At 43.4% G+C, this 19,408-nt stretch overlaps 1 protein-coding gene across 22 annotated transcripts in view; it reads left to right on the top strand.

Moving 5' to 3' along the window:
* Positions 1–19,408, top strand: part of LOC106589744 (neurexin-1a) — a 517,413-nt gene that overhangs the window by 475,722 nt on the left and 22,283 nt on the right. For 15 of the 22 annotated variants that reach the window (XM_014180042.3, XM_014180038.3, XM_082970529.1 and 12 more), the window contains one exon: positions 10,707–10,794. In XM_014180042.3, coding sequence (XP_014035517.1) covers positions 10,707–10,794 — 88 coding nt within the window. The remainder of the gene's footprint in view (positions 1–10,706; positions 10,795–19,408) is intronic. The other 7 variants (XM_045709960.2, XM_045709950.2, XM_045709957.2 and 4 more) reach the window with 1 other exon arrangement.

The raw sequence follows: 19,408 nt of genomic DNA, 5'->3' as shown, positions 1-19,408 counted from the left end.
CATATTTACAATGAACGTTTTATTCAACTGTATGTACGATAGTTGAATTCCTTTGTTTCTTCTTCTCCCGCTCTTTCTCTCCCCCCTTTCATTGTGTAACAAGCCATCATATTAGGTTAGTCAACTAGAGACTTTTCATTGCATCATATTAGTAACCAATGTATAATCTATCCTGTGTGTGTGTTTATGTAATTCTGTGTGATTATTTAGTTAGCTATTTATTTACTAACTAAGCCAATTTGTGTATCGCTGATTCGTCATGGAGACCAGGGTTCGTGCAGATTTATAGGATATTACTACATTCAGAATGAGACTGAAATAGGAGCAAATGATTGATGGATGACGGCTATGATATCGAGATATTCTGATATTTTGAGTTGATTCGGGAAATGGTAACTCGTTAAATAAACTTTCCCGTGATGCCCCAGATTACTACTTAATTAATTGTTTTATGATTAATTTAATTGCGTAATAATTGAACGTGGTATGTAAATATTCGATGAATAGCCAGTCATCGCATTAATGATAGTCACGACATAGTGTATATGAAGTTTAAAAAGGCTTCTGAAGTTTATAATATCCACTTAGAGATTTCAGTCATGATATTCCTTTACGAAAATGTATCATAGTAATTCACATTTCCTGTTGCTGCAGGATTCTTTTCCTACTATAGTAAACTGGCTCAAATTAAGATCCTACATCTGTGCTTACACTAGGGTTAAATATAGTGTTGGAGTAGCTAGCTAGTTAACGTTAGCTAGCACATCTGTAGCGCGCAGCTACCTAACTAGCTAACTAGCTTATATTTTTAACTATTGTTTGAACACCGAATGACCACAAACTGCCAGCCAGTGAGGGGTAGCTAGCTAGCTAGATATCCCTGCCTCAGCCATTGCATTGACTATCTTGCCAGCACGCATGGATGAATGCAGATGTTACTCATGTAACATTAGCAAGCAAAGACAACCCTCGTTTTCAATGAATAAGCTGGCTTGGTAGCTACATCAACACACAAATATTTCCTTACCCAATTCCGATAATGGTTCCATAGCTTTCCATACGTGTGTTGCTAAGCGGGGGTTACAAGGTTATCAGGAAGTGTAATAGCAAGCTACTTGTCTGGCATAAAGCCATAGCCTACATGTCGCCATGCAATCATTGCATTTTTGTTTTGAGAATTGTTTTACTCATCTAGCTACCAAGTTTGTCTCACTACCGCCATCTGCTGGATAATACTGTGACATTTACAATTGTTCACATTAGTTGGAAAGACAATTTTGCCGGCTCCTTACCATACTGTCAACTACATTATGTGATTACTGATTTGTAAATACAGAGCACAACCATGCAGAGAACCATGCACAGAATGCTACTTTTTCCACCCGGAACTACATTTTCTTGCTATTGTGACATCATGGTGATGTCACACAGTGAGCATTTTCAACCTTCAAATTCCCCATAACAATCCACCATAAGTATCTGTAATAGCTGACGAAATGACAACTATTCAGAGAGATGGCATATCTAGCCTATATCCTTTTTTGCATCTCCCTTCCCATTTGTAGTATGTTCCAGTTATATTCTACCTTTCACAAGCACTGGTGGAGTGAGCTACTACCAGCTACCACTAGTACTGTCATGCTGCTGAATATTTGTCAGTAGTCATTGACAAATCTGTTGTACTCTACCTATCGGTTAAGTAACATGTTACCCTGAACCTTCCTTAGTACTTCTTGTTTGTGTAATTGGCCAACAGTGTCTGGGACATGTTTGCATCTGCCACAAGCAAAGCCTATAGCTGAGATCAGATGAATGATGAGTATCTGTATAGTACCTACACTGCACTAAACTACGCTAGAACATGGCTTCCTTCAGAACTTTAGGCTGCAGCACAATATTAACGAGCCCCTACCTGCCCCAAGGCCTTACTTTCAGCACTTTGGAAACACTAGAGATGAATGGACTACTACCTGGCTGCTCCAATGCTTGTCTGCTAGAGTGTGTTTGACTGGGGTACGATGCTGTTAGCATGGTAATGTGGTTAAAGGTGGAGAGAGTGTAGTGTACCTTCCAATTATCAGGTTGAGATATCTTCAGTACGGTGTAAAAAAATATATTTGTATATTATGTCCTCGCGTTGCCATCTAATTATATGAATATATTTCTTCATAGCATGGGACTGAAGTTAGGCTGAGGCTGTCACTGTTTTCATCCCAGTAGTGACACAATTTTTTTTGTAAGCCCCTCACATAGCCAGCATTAGATTGCCATTGGAAACCGGTCTGTGAGAGAGAGAATCAGAGCGCGAGAGAGGTCACACCATGAATCTGTAATGTTATTGGATTTCGACTGGGTCAAGACCACATCAAAATGTTGACCTACACACTAATCCGACCTGGCATACCTGTGCCTAGTGGCATGTGCATTCATTTATGGTTTGTTTTACGGGCTTACCTCTGTCTCAGGTGTAAGATATGTATGTATGAGAGCCCAAGGTTAATGCTTTAGATAAGATGGGGTCAAAGATTGATTGATTTGGTTCAGATGAGTCGTATGGTAGGAAAACTATATACTATATCTTTTCAACACCATCACTGGCTGATGGTTGCCAGTGCTTTGACATTCAGTGCTTTGACACTGTCGCTGTCACTACTGGAGCTGAGAACTGAGATGTGATATTTACAGTACAATATTACATGTAAAATATATTACATGCCTTGTCCATTTGGTCATACAGCCATGAAGTACAATGTACATGATTATCCTCATATGAGGCACAATTTATGTAGGAGAGAGAGACAGACAGAGAGAGAGACAGAGACAGACAGACAGACAGACAGACAGACAGACAGACAGACAGACAGACAGACAGACAGACAGACAGACAGACAGACAGACAGACAGACAGACAGACAGACAGACAGACAGACAGACAGACAGACAGACAGACAGGAGAAAGAGAGAGCGAGAGAGAGAAAAACAGAAAGAGAGAGCGAGAGAGAAACACAAAGAGAGAGAGAGAACAACAGAAAGAAAGAAAGAAAGAAAGAACAACAGAAAGAAAGAAAAAAGAAAGAGAAAGAGAGAGAACAACAGAAAGAAAGAGAGAGAGGAGAGAGATGTATTGATCTCTGTCTGTCGGTTACTACTCAGTGTAGCTGCAGGAGGGGGAGTGTCAGGAATCCCCCGCCAGGAAAAACAAATCACATCGCCCCGGTGATGAATGTGGCATTCCCTTGATCCGCTGGCTCTGCCATCTGGCCGGGCTGACTCTGGGACGACACTGTATATCAGACTCATGCACAGCAAATTAAATTTACATTTGGACGACTTTCCCAGGCAGGCCTCACCGAGCCTCACCGAGAACAGATGTAGTAAAAAACAAAACAACCTGGGCCTCTGAGCAGTTCTGCTAGCTACTTGAAGACTCATGCATTAGGTCATGTTAGAAATGTTATGGATGACATTAGACAAAGAAATCATCAAGCTCAAATATACCAAAAACTTAAACGCTTTCTCTGCCACAACTCTCTAAGCAGAGCAGGGTTGGTTCATCTTGATCTACAGCACAGGAGGTTGGTGGCACCTTAATTGGGGAGGACGGGCTCATGGTAATTACTGGAGAGGAATCAGTGTAATGCAGAGGCGGGCAACTCCAGTCCTCGAGGGCCTGATTGGTGTCACATGTTTTCTCCATCCCTAGCAAACAGCTGATTAATCACATTGCATTCTAAACTGAAGATCATGATTAGGTGATCTTTAGGTGTGTTAGCTGGGGCTGGGGCAAAACTGTGACACCAATCAGGCCCTTGAGGACTGGAATTGCCCACACCTGTGTATCAAATACATAAAACACATGGTTTCCATGTGTTTGATGCCATTCCATTCGCTCAATTCCAGCCATTATTATGAGCTGTTCTCCCCTCCGCAGCCTCCACTGATCTATAGTGTATGTGTCTGGTCTGCTAGCTACTGAAAGATCATATGAACATGGTTTGTTGATCTATATTCGTCTGGTCTGGTCTGCTAGCTACTGAAAGATCGTATGAACATGGTTTGTTGATCTATATTCGTCTGGTCTGGTCTCCTAGCTACTTAAAAATCGAATGATCATGGTTTGTTGATCTATATTCGTTTGGTCTGGTCTGCTAGCTACTGAAAGATCATATGAACATTGTTTGTTGATCTATATTCATCTGGTCTGGTCTGCTAGCTACTTAAATATCATATGAACATGGTTTGTTGATCTATATTCATTTGGTCTCCTAGCTACTTAAAGATCATATGAACATGGTTTGTTGATCTATATTCATCTGGTCTCCTAGCTACTGAAAGATCATATGAACATGGTTTGTTTATCTATTTTTGTTTGGTCTGGTCTCCTAGCTACTGAAAGATCATATGAACATGGTTTGTTGATCTATATTCATTTGGTCTCCTAGCTACTTAAAGATCATATGAACATGGTTTGTTGATCTATATTCATCTGGTCTCCTAGCTACTTAAAGATCATATGAGCATGGTTTGTTGATCTATATTCGTTTGGTCTGGTCTCCTAGCTACTTAAAGATCATATGAACATGGTTTGTTGATCTATATTCATCTGGTCTCCTAGCTACTTAAAGATCATATGAACATGGTTTGTTGATCTATATTCATCTGGTCTCCTAGCTACTGAAAGATCATATGAACATGGTTTGTTTATCTATTTTTGTTTGGTCTGGTCTCCTAGCTACTGAAAGATCATATGAACATGGTTTGTTGATCTATATTCGTTTGGTCTGGTCTCCTAGCTACTGAAAGATCATATGAACATAGTTTGTTGATCTATATTTGTTTGATCTGGTCTCCTAGCTACTGAAAGATCATATGAACATGGTTTGTTGATCTATATTCATTTGGTCTGGTCTGCTAGCTACTTAAAGATCATATGAACATAGTTTGTTCATCTATTTTCGACAGGTCTGATCTACTACTTGACTTGAAGACATGTGGGTGAGGTCATGTTTGATATGTTATAAATTACATTACAGTGACAAAGAAAACACATTTGGGAGAGAATTGGACAGTGATCGATGACATCACCTGTAATTTGCTAGGCATAGATCGATGCTAATCTAACCAGCTGTGTTTGGTTCCTATTGTCATTTATAACCAAAAGAGGACATTTCTAGATTAACAACCAGCATTACACCCTCAGTGGGTTGAAATCCTATGTTCAATCCATTCTTTTTTTATACTTTCACATATTTATTTCTTCACTTCATAGCGGTGCTCTGTATTGATTTGGATCTGATTTGTTAGTTTGTATTAGAGGTCGACTGATTAATCGGAATGGACGATTAATTAGGGCCAATTTCAAGTTTTCATAACAATTGGAAATCGGTATTTTTGGACACCGATTTGGACGATTTTTTAAATTATTATAATTTTTTTTTTAACACCTTTATTTAACTAGGCAAGTCAGTTAAGGACACATTCTTATTTGCAATGACGGCCTAGGAACAAATGGTGGGTTAACTGCCTTGTTCAGGGGCAGAACGACAGATTTTTACATTTACCTCCAGTGCTCTAACCACCTGCCTTACATTGCACTCCACGAGGAGCCTGCGTGGCAGGCTGACTACCTGTTACGCGAGGGCAGCAAGAAGCCAAGGGAAGTTGCTAGCTAGCATTAAACTTATAAAAAACAATCAATCTTCACATAATCACTAGTTAACTACACATGGTTGATGATATTACTAGTTTATCTAGCGTGTCTTGCGTTACATATAATCGATGCGGTGCCTGTTAATTTCTCATGGAATCACAGCCTACTTCGCCAAACAGGTGATGATTTAGCACTGTCGTTGCACCTAACCATAAACATCAATGCCTTTCTTTAAAATCAATACACAAGTATATATTTTTAAACCTGCATATTTAGTTAATATTGCCTGCTAACATGAATTTATTATAATTAGGGAAATTGTGTCACTTCTCTTGCATTCCGTGCAAGCAGTCAGGGTATATGCAGCAGTTTGGGCCACCTGGCTTGTTGCGAACTGTGTGAAGACCATTTATTCCTAACAAAGACCGTAATTAATTTGCCAGAATTGTACATAATTATGACATAACATTGAAGGTTGTACAATATAACAGCAATATTTAGACTTAGGGATGCCACCGGTTAGATAAAACACGGAACGGTTCCGTATTTCACTGAAAGAATAAACGTTTTGTTCTCGAAATGATAGTTTCGACCATATTAATGACCAAAGGCTCGTATTTATGTGTGTTATTATGTTATAATTAAGTCTATGATTTGATATTTGATAGAGCAGTCTGACTGAGCGATGGTAGGCAGCAGCAGGCTCGTAAGCATTCATTCAAACAGCACTTTCATGCGTTTGCCAGCAGCTCTTCGCAATTCTTCAAGCATTGAGCTGTTTATGACTTCAAGCCTATCAACTCCCGAGATTAGGCTGGTGTAACCGATGTGAAATGGCTAGCTAGTTAGCGGGGTGCGCGCTAATAGCGTTTCAATCGGTGACGTCACTCGCTCTGAGACCTGGAGTAGTTGTTCCCCTTGCTCTGCAAGGGCCGCGGCTTTTGTGGAGCGATGGGTAACGATGCTTCGAGGGTGGCTGTTGTCGATGTGTTCCTGGTTCCAGCCCAGGTAGGGGCGAGGAGAGGGACGGAAGCTATACTGTCACACTGGCAATACTAAAGTGCCTATAAGAACATCCAATAGTCAAAGGTATATGAAATACAAATGGTATAGAGAGAAATAGTCCTATAAATCCTATAATAACTACAACCTAAAACTTCTTACCTGGGAATATTGAAGACTCATGTTAAAAGGAACCACCAGCTTTCATATGTTCTGAGCAAGGAACTTAAACGTTAGCTTTTTTACATGTCACATATTGCACTTTTACTTTCTTCTCCAGCACTTTGTTTTTGCATTATTTAAACCAAATTGAACATGTTTCATTATTTATTTGAGGCTAAATTGTTTTTATGATTTGATTATATTAAGTTAAAATAAGTGTTAATTCAGTAGTGTTGTAATTGTCATCATTACAACAACAACAACAACAACAAAAATTGGCCGATTGATCGGCTTTTTTGGCCCCCCAATAATCGGTATCGGTACCGGCGTTGAAAAATCATAATCGGTCGACCTCTAGTTCGTATCACAATAACCTGAATACCGTTGAAGTAAGTGGAACCTTGATATCTAACTAGCTTGTCAAATGTCAGGTGTACAGAGAACCAATAAGCAGAAACCTCCACCACATCCACAGCCCAAGGCTAACCCTGCAGGTAAACCTTCCTAACAGGGTTCTGTAAGAGACGAACAGTACATTAAAACGAGGAACTGTAGACAGAGCCTGCTGTGAGCCTGCTGTGAGCCTGCTGCTGCCATATGCGCACACACATACGCACGCATATATACGCACACACACACGCACACATACGGACACACACACACGCATATATACACACGCACACATACAGACACACACACACACACACACATACTGAACACACACATACAGTGCATTCTGAAAGTATTCAGACCACTTTACTTTTTCAACATTTTGTTACGTTACAGGCTTATTCTAAAATGTATTAAATAGTGTTTTTTCCTCATCAATCTACACACAATACAAAGCAAAAACAGGTTTTTAGAAATGTTTGCACATTTCTAAAATAAAAAATACATAAATATCACATTTACAAAAGTATTCAGACCCTTTACTCAATACTTTATTGAAGCACCTTTGGCAGTGATTACAGCATCAAGTCTTCATGGGTACGACACTACAAACTACAACCTGTATTTGGGGAGTTTCTCCCATTCTTCTCTGCAGCTCCTCTCAAGCTCTGCCAGGTTGAATGGGGAGCATTGCTGCACAGCTATTTTCATGTCTCTCCAGAGATGTTCGATCGGGTTCAAGTGCGGGCTCTGACTGGGCCACTCAAGAACATTCAGAGACTTGTCCTGAAGCCACTCCTGTGTTGTCTTGGCCATGCTGTCGTTGCCCTGTTGGAAGATGAACCTTCGCCCCAGTCTGAGGTCCTGAGCGCTCTGGAGCAGGTTTTCATTAAGGATCTCTCTGTACTTTGCTCCGTTCAACTTTCCCTTGATCCTGATTAGTCTCCCAGTCCCTGCCGCTGAAAAACATCCCAAGAGCATGATTCTGCCACCACCATGCTTCACCGTAGGGATGGTATTGGCCTGTTTTCCTCCAGACGTGATGCTTGCCATTCAATCCAAATAGTTCGCACTTGGTTTCATCAGACAAGAGAATCTTGTTTCTCATGGTCTGAAAATCCTTTAGGTGCCCTTTGGCAAACTCCAGGCAGGCTGTCATGTTCCTTTTACTGAGGAGTGGTTTCCGTCTGGCCACTTTACCATAAAGGCCTGATTGGTGGAGTGCTGTAGAGATGGTGTCCTTCTGGAAGGTTCTCCCATCTCCACAGAGGAACTCTGGAGCTCTGTCAGAGTGACCATTGGGTTCTTGATCACCTCTTTGACCAGGGCTCTTCTCCCCCAATTGCTCAGTTTGGCTGGGCAGCCAGCTCTAGGAAGAGTCTTGGTTGTGCCAAACTTCTTCCATTTAAGAATGATGGAGGCCACTGTGTTCTGGGTGACCTTCAATGCTGCAGACATTTTGGTACCATTCCCCAGATCAGTGCCTCGACACAATCCTGTCTCGGAGCTCTAGGGACAATTCCTTCAACCTCGTGGCTTGGTTTTTGCTATGACATGCACTGTCAACTGTGAGACCTTCTATAAACAGATGTGTTTCTTTCCAAATCATGTTCAATCAATTGAATTTACCACAGGTGGACTCCAATCAAGTTGTATATACATTTCAATGATGATCCATGTTGAGTCTCATAGCAAAGAGTATGAATACGTATTTCTGTTTTTTATTTGTAATACATTTGCAAAAATGTCAAACTGTTTTCACTTTGTTAATATGGGGTATTATGTGTAGATTGATCAGGAAAAACATTCATTTAATCAATTTTATAATAAGGCTGTAACGTAACAACATTTTGGAAAAAGTCGTGGTCTGAATTCACACACACAAACTCACACACACACTCCTTTAGAGCCCACTGCTGTCTAACCATGCTGCCTGCCTGATATGCCTCAAAAGAAACAACCTTTACTGCAGTGGTTTGATCAGACGGCCCCGGGCTAGACTATAAAATAACTTTGCAGCATAATGTTTTACACCTCACTCACTTTTCACTTTCTACCCGGCGATGGTCGTCTATTTTTTGTTTGCCCTTTTCTCCTGATTTCCCTGAGAGTCAGTGCTGTTGTCTTTGGTTTAGTCTGCTAGGGTGAGAGGGACCTACGGTGTGGGACCTAGGGTGTAGAACCTTGGGTGTGGGACCTTGGGTGTGGGACCTAGGGTGTAGAACCTTGGGTGTAGGACCTTGGGTGTGGGACATTTACATTTACGTCATTTAGCAGACGCTCTTATCCAGAGCGACTTACAAATTGGTGCATTCACCTTATGATATCCAGTGGAACAACCACTTTACAATAGTACATCTATATCTTTTTTTTGGGGGGGGGGGGGGGGGTTAGAAGGATTACTTTATCCTATCCCAGGTATTCCTGGGACTTAGGGTGTAGGACCTTGGGTGTGGGACCTAGGGTGTTGAACCTAGGGTGAGAGATGCGGTAAGTTGCGAGGGTTGAACATAGAGTATAGGAACAGTGTATTACATCCCAACCTTTTCCACCAAGTTTGTTCTTAACATTGCTTGACTTTGTCAAATCTCTATTGAGTCAAACAGACAGTAAAAGGAAATGGCACCTAAAATATATAATGATTTTGTAGACTTTCTTTCACAGCCAATCACAGGTTTGCTCTTTGGGCTTTCCAATCTTTTTTTTTAAGCTGCCACCAGTCTGTGCCCTCTAAATGTCAGTGGTGTTTGGTGATGGCACTAAACAATCCCTTAGAGGGCTATTTGTTTCAGCACACTGGCTGTTCCTCAGTATGAGCTTAGTTTGAGTTGACAATTGCTGTGAACTTTACTATCTATTGTTCCTCGATAATCAAATCTCATTTCTGTTAGGACAGTGGTGTCGCCTGGGTAGCAGTGTATTGCAGCAGCAGCTTTTGTGACCGTTAGCCGACTACAACTGTATTTGATCCCCCAGCTAAGCAGTATGAGTTTCCAGGATTCCATTCTAATCCGTCTTTCTCTCTTGATTTCTTCAATCAAACCCTTTAGATTCTAGGGTATTGATAGTGTGATGGGTTTGGAGGTGTGGATTGGAACAGAAATCTATCTCAGTTTACTGTTAAAATGTCTCTCCTCTCCTCTCTCTCTCTCTATTCCTCATCGCTCTATTTCTCTGTTTGAGTCAGATGAACTCATGGATTCCATTTTTATGTATGTGTCCAGTATGAAGGAAGATAGAGGTAGTTTTGGAACCAATGCTAAATATATTTAGAACAATGACTGGAAGTCTACTGATACAGCTAGCATGCTAAAATAGTATCCATGCGTTCATCTGACTCGGGGTAAGTAGAAAAAACAGCTTTATCTCACACTATCCCTTTAATACTATGTCGGGGTGTAAACCGTTCATGACCAGTTTGACAGAAGTTATTCATTATTATACTGTTAAACTGCCCCTTCTCTCATTCCTAACCCTCTCTTTTTCTCTCTCTTCCCTCCAGACGACGGACGATCTGCTGGTGGCATCTGCGGAGTGTCCGAGCGATGACGAGGACATTGATCCCTGTGAGCCGAGCTCAGGTGGGTTAGGTTAGTCATCTCTTTTTATTCCTCTTCTCTCTGGGTGTCGTTGTCAGTCAGTCTCTCACTGTACCGCCAGTCTCTTCCCTACCACCAGTCTGTCACCGTAGCGCCAGTCTCTTCCCTACCACCAGTCTGTCACCGTACCGCCAGTCTCTTCCCTACCACCAGTCTGTCACCGTAGCGCCAGTCTCTTCCCTACCACCAGTCTGTCACCGTACCACCAGTCTGTCACCGTAGCGCCAGTCTCTTCCCTACCACCAGTCTGTCACCGTACCTCCAGTCTGTCACTGTACCTCCAGTCTGTCACTGTACCACCAGTCTGTCACTGTACCACCAGTCTGTCACCGTACCACCAGTCTGTCACCGTAGCGCCAGTCTCTTCCCTACCTCCAGTCTGTCACTGTACCTCCAGTCTGTCACTGTACCACCAGTCTGTCACCGTACCACCAGTCTGTCACCGTAGCGCCAGTCTCTTCCCTACCACCAGTCTGTCACTGTACCTCCAGTCTGTCACTGTACCTCCAGTCTGTCACCGTACCACCAGTCTGTCACTGTACCACCAGTCTGTCACTGTACCACCAGTCTGTCACCGTACCACCAGTCTGTCACAGTAGCGCCAGTCTCTTCCCTACCTCCAGTCTGTCACTGTACCTCCAGTCTGTCACTGTACCACCAGTCTGTCACCGTACCACCAGTCTGTCACCGTACCACCAGTCTGTCACTGTACCACCAGTCTGTCACTGTACCACCAGTCTGTCACCGTACCACCAGTCTGTCACCGTACCACCAGTCTGTCACAGTAGCGCCAGTCTCTTCCCTACCTCCAGTCTGTCACTGTACCTCCAGTCTGTCACTGTACCTCCAGTCTGTCACTGTACCACCAGTCTGTCACCGTACCACCAGTCTGTCACCGTAGCGCCAGTCTCTTCCCTACCACCAGTCTGTCACTGTACCACCAGTCTGTCACTGTACCACCAGTCTGTCACCGTACAACCAGTCTGTCACTGTACCACCAGTCTGTCACCGTACCACCAGTCTGTCACAGTAGCGCCAGTCTCTTCCCTACCTCCAGTCTGTCACTGTACCTCCAGTCTGTCACCGTACCACCAGTCTGTCACCGTAGCGCCAGTCTCTTCCCTACCTCCAGTCTGTCGCTGTACCTCCAGTCTGTCACTGTACCACCAGTCTGTCACCGTACCACCAGTCTGTCACCGTAGCGCCAGTCTCTTCCCTACCTCCAGTCTGTCACCGTACCTCCAGTCTGTCACTGTACCACCAGTCTGTCACTGTACCACCAGTCTGTCACTGTACCACCAGTCTGTCACAGTAGCGCCAGTCTCTTCCCTACCACCAGTCTGTCACCGTACCACCAGTCTGTCACCGTACCACCAGTCTGTCACCGTACCACCAGTCTCTCTGTGTGTCACGATCACACTCATAGTCAATTCACCACCAAGGTTCTTAAGGCTCTTTATTGAAGCTACTGTAGGCAGTGTTTCAAGTTTAGTGTGTCACCATCACACTCACAGTCAGTCCACTCCTCTAGGCACCAAGAAGTTAACCAGCTCACTGTGATGGAAGGTATAGTAAAGGCTTCACAAGTATTTGTGTGTCAAAGTCATGACAGTATTCTTCCAGGTACCTTAAAGTCTGTGTTACTTTCTTCACGTTCACACCAAGATTGGAGTCGATTCTGTTTTGATTCAGTCAATGTTGGGAGTTCTATTCCAGTATACTTTTTTAATTGGCTGAATTGAAATGGACTTGACCCACAACCTTGCCTCACACCACATATGTCAAATATCAATTCATAGAAGTAAAGGCTACAATAAGATAATGCCTAATGTTAATCATCATACTCCACAGTGATTCCTAAAGATCATATCAATGAGTGTAGTTTTTGTTCTGCTGTTCTGACTTCACTTGTTCAGTAGCTAGTTGATTCATTTTTGGATTATCTCAATTGGGACAGGTATGAATATATTCAATATTGAATAAACAATCCTAATCATCTGATGCTTTCAAAACTGGTCTCTGGTTCCACTATAAGTGTGTATAGCTAATACATGTTTTTTTGCCTTGTAGGCTTGTTGGGTCCCAAATGTAATTAATTACAGTAAACTCATAACGGCCAGCCAGTAGGACTAGCATGCTGTTGTGTCACGTACGCCAGCGTTTAGGAGGCGCTGATTACACATGACATCTTGAGGAGCGCTGTCATTGTTTTTGTATTGTCTCCTAGGAAAACACATAAACACACAAACACTCGCACACACAATCTCACATACTCTCTCTCACACACAAATAGACGACACGCACGGGAAAACAAACAAACACCCTCTTAACAGTAACTGTCCTCTGAGACAACACAACAACACTCTCGCCTCTCTCGTGATGAAACCAACTCTTTTCAGCCAAACGCCTTCTAGTTCAGGTTCAAGGATGCATTTACTGACAGACTATAAGTCTCCATGTTTACCGACTCACCCTGAAAGGTGAAAAAACTCAATCGTTTACTGACACAATGTTTACCGATTCACTCTGAAAGGTGATTCAACTCAGTGGTTTACTGACACCATGTTTACCGATTCACTCTGAAAGGTGAAAAAACAAAATCGTTTACTGACAGACTATAACTCTCCGTGTTTACCGATTCACTCTGAAAGGTGAAAAAACTCAATCGGATTGCTTGACAAGCAATAATAGCTACATTCTGAAAGCTCTGTGCTAACATAAAGTATCCCAGCAAAAATAAGTTGTTTTGAAAATGTTTCTCATAAAAGACCTTCTAACCTCAATGCCAGGTACTGTAGACAATTTGTAAACAAATTGAAATCATTTCTCTGTTTACTTTCTGGTACAGCTGCTAGGGAAGGAGGCTTTGACATATCGCTTGCTGACACAACTTGCAATATCAATCTTACAATAATAAACAACATATTGAATTGCAGAATATCTACATTTCTTAAGAAGTGAAATGCAAGTTCTGTAATCATACAAACATATATAGTAAATCCTTCTAGACAACACTAGAATCCAGCATTTTAATCATGTATTGCTAAATGTTAACTTATGCTACATAAACACAGTGCATATTGTACATACAGTATAACCACATTTCTCCTACTAATCTGTGGTAAAATGTGTATGTTTATAATGTTCCTATTACCCTGGAATTGAATCTACCCACCTTGCCACAGATAGCAGGTGACCCTGGTGCTTTTCTAATGAGCACCGAGTGGATCGAGAGAAAGGGAGAACTACTAGGTCCAGACGTAAGGCCTTAGCTCTCTCTGTATCGATCTGTATGCAGTAATAAAGCCAACACTAAATGAATGTCTACCCCACAGCACTCTCAGACTACTGTCTGTCTGTCTCTTGTACATCCAGGCTGTCCATCTGTCTGTATAGGTGTAGTCTGTTGTACCAGTACTTATCTGTTAGGCTACATACTAATGATGTTCATACATATATCACAGTCCAGGCTGGACACATCTAGACTGCTCGTATACCCAAGGAGACTGTTCCATGTTAGATCTGCTTGCCTTAGTCAAGAGAGCAATGCAATGAGATTTGTATTTTTTATTTTATTTAACTTGGCAAGTCAGTTAAGAACAAATTCTTATTTACAATGACGGCCTACCCCGGCCAAACCCTAATCCGGACGACGCTGGGCCAATTGTGCGCCGCCCTATGGGACTCCCAATCACGGCCGGTTGTGATACAGCCTGGAATCGAACCAGTGTCTGTAGTGATGCATTTAGCACTGAGATGCAGTGCCTTAGACCGCTGCGTCACTCGGGAGCCCAAAATGAGAGAGATGAGTATATTAACTAAGTCAATTAGTTTGCATTACCACATCATCTCATAGTTTAGTGAGCATTGCAGCATCGTCTATGTCTCTGACAAGGTGATCTGTCAAAGGAAAGAGTGTGCTCCATTGTGGATGCTTTAGAGGCACACACTCCTTCCCCGAACAGAATATCCTAGGCATCCTTCCTTTCCCTCTCTTGCTAGCGCGGGGAGATTTGACACCGGTTCTGCTGTGCTCCCCTGGTGACAGCTGTCTAACACCACATCCTGATTAATATCTACGTTCAGGGCCATTCACACACTTGGCGGAGCGCTCAGCACTGGATCTGTGACAGTGCAGCCAGCCAACCGTGAAGGACTGGATCCTCTGTCACTGATGCAGCTTGGGACAGTTTCTCAAGTTACTGTTACTGTACTGTCCCACTCCTTGCTATGGTGCTCTCCTTGGCTCTCTATGGTGCTATGCTCTCCTTGGCTCTCAGGGCATGCCCCGGCTCCGGGCTATGCTCTCCTTGGCTCTCTGGGCATGCCCCGCTCCGGGCTATGCTCTCCTTGGCTCTCTATGGTGCTATGCTCTCCTTGGCTCTCTATGGTGCTATGCTCTCCTTGGCTCTCTATGGTGCTATGCTCTCCGGCTCCGGGCTGCTCTCCGGCCCATGGTGCTATGCTCCCCGGCTCCTTGGGCATGCGCCGGATTCTATGGTGCTATACTATGAGTTTTCTATTTAACATTGGACATTTTAGTAATGTATCACTCACTCTCTTATCCAGAGTGAGTGCATACATTTCTATACTTTTCTTACTTTTTCGTACTGTACTTAGTTTTTTTTTATCAATATAGCACTGTAGAATTTCAATACTCTGCTAAATGACTATGACTATTAAAAGTAGTTGTGGAACTTTTCCCCATTATTAGGAAATTACCTAAATTACCTTGACCCTGACCCGCTATAAGTGCAGAACATCACTGTCAAATAAGATAAAAGAAGGCTAGAGGTAAATAACACACAAGACGATTCCATTTGGAGAACTTTCCCATGGCAGCAAACTCTCTCTCTCTCCCTTTCTCTCTCTCACCCTCTCTCTCTCTTTATTTTGCCCTCTCTCTCGCTCTCTACCTCCCCCTCTTTCTCTATCTCTCTCGCTCTCTACCTCTCTCTCTACCTCTCTCTCTACCGCTCTCTACCTCTCTCTCGCTCTCTCTCTCTCTCTCTCTCGCCCTCTCCCTCCCCTTCTCTCCCCCAAGGTCAATTCTAGATCATGCTGTAGGCTATATCACTGGACACTCGTCCCACAGCGGCCTCACCCCACCTCCTTGTCCCTCGTCCCTCAAACCCCCGACAGCCATCAAGCGACATCGATCAGGACAGCTTACTTATTGCCCTGCTTTATTTCTCTTACCTCCGGGAGGAAGTAAACTGTGGCAAGCGGCGAGTTAGTGCATCACAAATAGTGCACTACTTCTGTATGACCTGGGCCCATAGTGCTCCGGTCAAAAGTAGTGCACTATATAGGGAATAGGGTGCCATTTCAGATGCATCCCCGGAGCCAGCAGCACGAGGTTCACTCACACAGAGCTAATCTTCCAGCAGGAGCCGGATTAGATCACACTGCAGCAAATTGAATCATCTCCCTGGTCCCTCTGGTTGAAGAGACCACATAGGGATATATATGGTGAAGAATGGTGGTATAGGGCTGGGACCAAGGCTAGAGCTGTGCTGATATAGCCTGGGGCTAGGGGCTGAGTATAGGGCTGTGCTGATATAGCCTGGGGCTAGGGGCTGAGTATAGAGCTGTGCTGGGATAGCCTGGGGCTAGGGGCTGAGTATAGGGCTGTGCTGGGATAGCCTGGGGCCAGGGGCTGAGTATAGGGCTGTGCTGGGATAGCCTGGGGCTAGGGGCTGAGTATAGGGCTGCACTCTTAGAAAAAAAGGTCCCCCCTTCGGAGAACCCTTTGAAGAACTCGTTATGGTTCCAGATAGAACCGTTTTGGTTCCAGGTAGAATCATTTTGGGTTCCATCTTGAACCGTTTCCACAGAGGGTTCTACGTGGATCCTAAAGGTTTCTACCTGGAACCAAAAAGGGTTCTCCTATGGGGACAGCCGCAGAACCCCTTTGGAACTCTTTTTTCTAAGAGTGTGGGGCTGGGATTAAGATTAGATCACATTGCAGCAAATCCTCCCCCTGGGCCCTCTGGTTCAAGACACCACACAGTGATACAGGGATACATATGGATGAGACTAGGCTGTGTGGGGGTATGTGTATGTGAACTCTGAATTGTTCCCGCATGCACACACACTACTTGATATCATGATACTTTGGCCTGGTATTGTATTGTCACTAAAATGTTGGTATCCTGACAACACTATTGTATTCATAGTGCATTACTTTTGACCAGAGCCCTTTGGCCCTAGGGCCCCGCATGGGTCCTGGTCAATAGTAGTGCACTATATAGGGAATAAGGTGCCATTTGGGACACACACTGAGTCTGGACAGTGCCAAGGCCACCTCACAGAACAGCTGCATGTCCTAGTGAGAGCCCACAGAACAAACTGGGCCAATCCTGAGTGGAGTCAAGCCGAACGGACTGGGCCAACCCTCAGTGGAGTCAAGCCGAACGGACTGGGCCAACCCTCAGTGGAGTCAAGCCGAACGGACTGGGCCAACCCTCAGTGGAGTCAAGCCGAACGGACTGGGCCAACCCTCAGTGGAGTCAAGCAGAGAGAAATGACATGGAAGGTTGATCTAATGATCAGTTCCTAACCATAGCCAGATAGCCCTCTCAGCCCATAGAGCAATCCCTAACATCCAACTGTATCTTATCTACCTACTGTCGGGTTTTTTATGGATGTGTGTTTTTGTTCACACATTTTTATTTACCTTGTCTCTCCACATTTGTTAATAGTAATTCCAAGTCTTCTGTGTCGTGCGAAATATACAATTTATCACAGCCTAGCCAACACAAGAAGGCTGGGGATGAGAATCCAAGTAGTATGAAGGCTGCTATCATACTCACCCCACAGCGTTTCAGCAAATTATCTCTCACTCCCCTCCTTACGTTCTCTCTCTCCACCAACCACTTGCCTTTAGGCAGGTTAAGGTTAATCATCTACATTTTTTCTCTCTTTCATCTTCGCTCCTTTAATTTCCATCCCCCAGCCTTTTACATCACATTGACATCAACACAGCCACCAAAGTGTTTAACATTTGGTGGCTAATATGTTTGGTTTATGAAAGAGAGTGAACAAAAACGAAGTATAGAAAAGGCCCATAAATCAAAACGATAAATGGCAGTGACAGGAAAGAGAAAGCACCCTGTAAATAAAATAAAATATTATGGTAAAATATTGTTTTATAGTAGCGCTTAGATTAATGAAATAATAACACAACGCTGCCGGCTTGGGAGGTCACTGCCCACATATAATAGGCTATTCAATCATACCCAGCAAGAGGTCTCTCTCCTTCTCTCCCTGTGTCCTCTTCTCTGTTCCACTGCTGAGCACCATGCATGTCAATAGACCTTACTCATGCCATGGCCATGAGCATTCCAAATCCAGCTTTGAAAATCCAGCTTTGGAAAACAAGGCAACGGCCTATAGAGCACCAACCACTGTAGCACATTATTTAATTAGGTGCTGCCTGGCAGACATGTTAAGAAATAACTAAAGTCAAAATGAGACTTTGCATCTGAAGTCCTATATCCATATTCTGACTTGATAAATTCCCTAGCAAGAGTGAGATAAGGACATATCCTCCTATTCCGTCACAGCAATTCAGAAAATAAATCATCAAGCATCGTCTGTGCTTTAGACCCTTGAATTGACTCTGCTTGTTGGCCTTTAACAGATGAAGCTATGCCAATTCTTCCGCCATTGTAGTCAATATTCTGTGAACCATGTTTGCAATATTTTGTTATTTTCTTCCATTTGATGTTGGCCTATCTCTTCCTCGGTGGAGATAAACCCCAGACACGGCTTACTGACACACGTGCACGCACACACACAAATAATAATAATAATAACTTGTCTTTGAGGGAACAGGATTTCCCGGTCATGTCTGCTTGGCTGTCAGACCCCACCCCTCCATCCTCTCCCTGTATGCTGATTCCTCTCTATTCATATTTTCAATTATTTCTTATTCCTTTCCAACCTCCTTCCATCCCTCCAACCTTCCATCTCTCTGGCTTTGCGTCAGCGTCATCGGCATGCTAGACTTTGACGCTAAGGCATTTGCCGCATCCCAAATGGCACCCTATTGCCTACATAGTGCAGTACTTTTGACCAGAGCCCTACATAACGAATAGGGTGCCTTTTGGGGACATAACCAATATGTCTGTTTATTCGTTTTGAGTGGCAGATGCCAGATTTAACCCTAGCGAGGGGGAAACGAGGAGAAGAGGAGCTCGCCTCAGCAGTGGTTTTAAGAAAAACACAACTCCTGGGACCCTTCTCTGGGTTCACCAAGTGGTGGAATTGCTTTCTGCAGAGACATTAAACAAACCGAAAAGTAAACACTTGCTGTAGCCCCCCCCCCACACCACCCTGCCTGATTCCCTTTAGGAAAGGTCTATGGTGCATGAAATGCATTATTGCCCTAGCTAAAGGAATGGAATAACATCCATAAAATATTGTGGCGTTACCTTTTAGTCTTCCAGCAGGCAGCAGCGGCCTCGCTCTGGCATTGTCCCCATTGTCCCCAGCCAAAAGGGCAAATGCTCACTCACACAGGATATTTTTTTTCAGTATAGGCAACTACAGCAGTTTCATTATAATCATTGTAAGTTTATGAAGAGGATAAAGAGAATAT

The sequence above is a fragment of the Salmo salar genome, chromosome 28 (genome assembly GCF_965601325.2).
Source record: "Salmo salar chromosome 28, fSalSal1, whole genome shotgun sequence".
NCBI lineage: Eukaryota > Metazoa > Chordata > Actinopteri > Salmoniformes > Salmonidae > Salmo > Salmo salar.
This window is presented reverse-complemented; position numbering and strand designations above follow the sequence as displayed.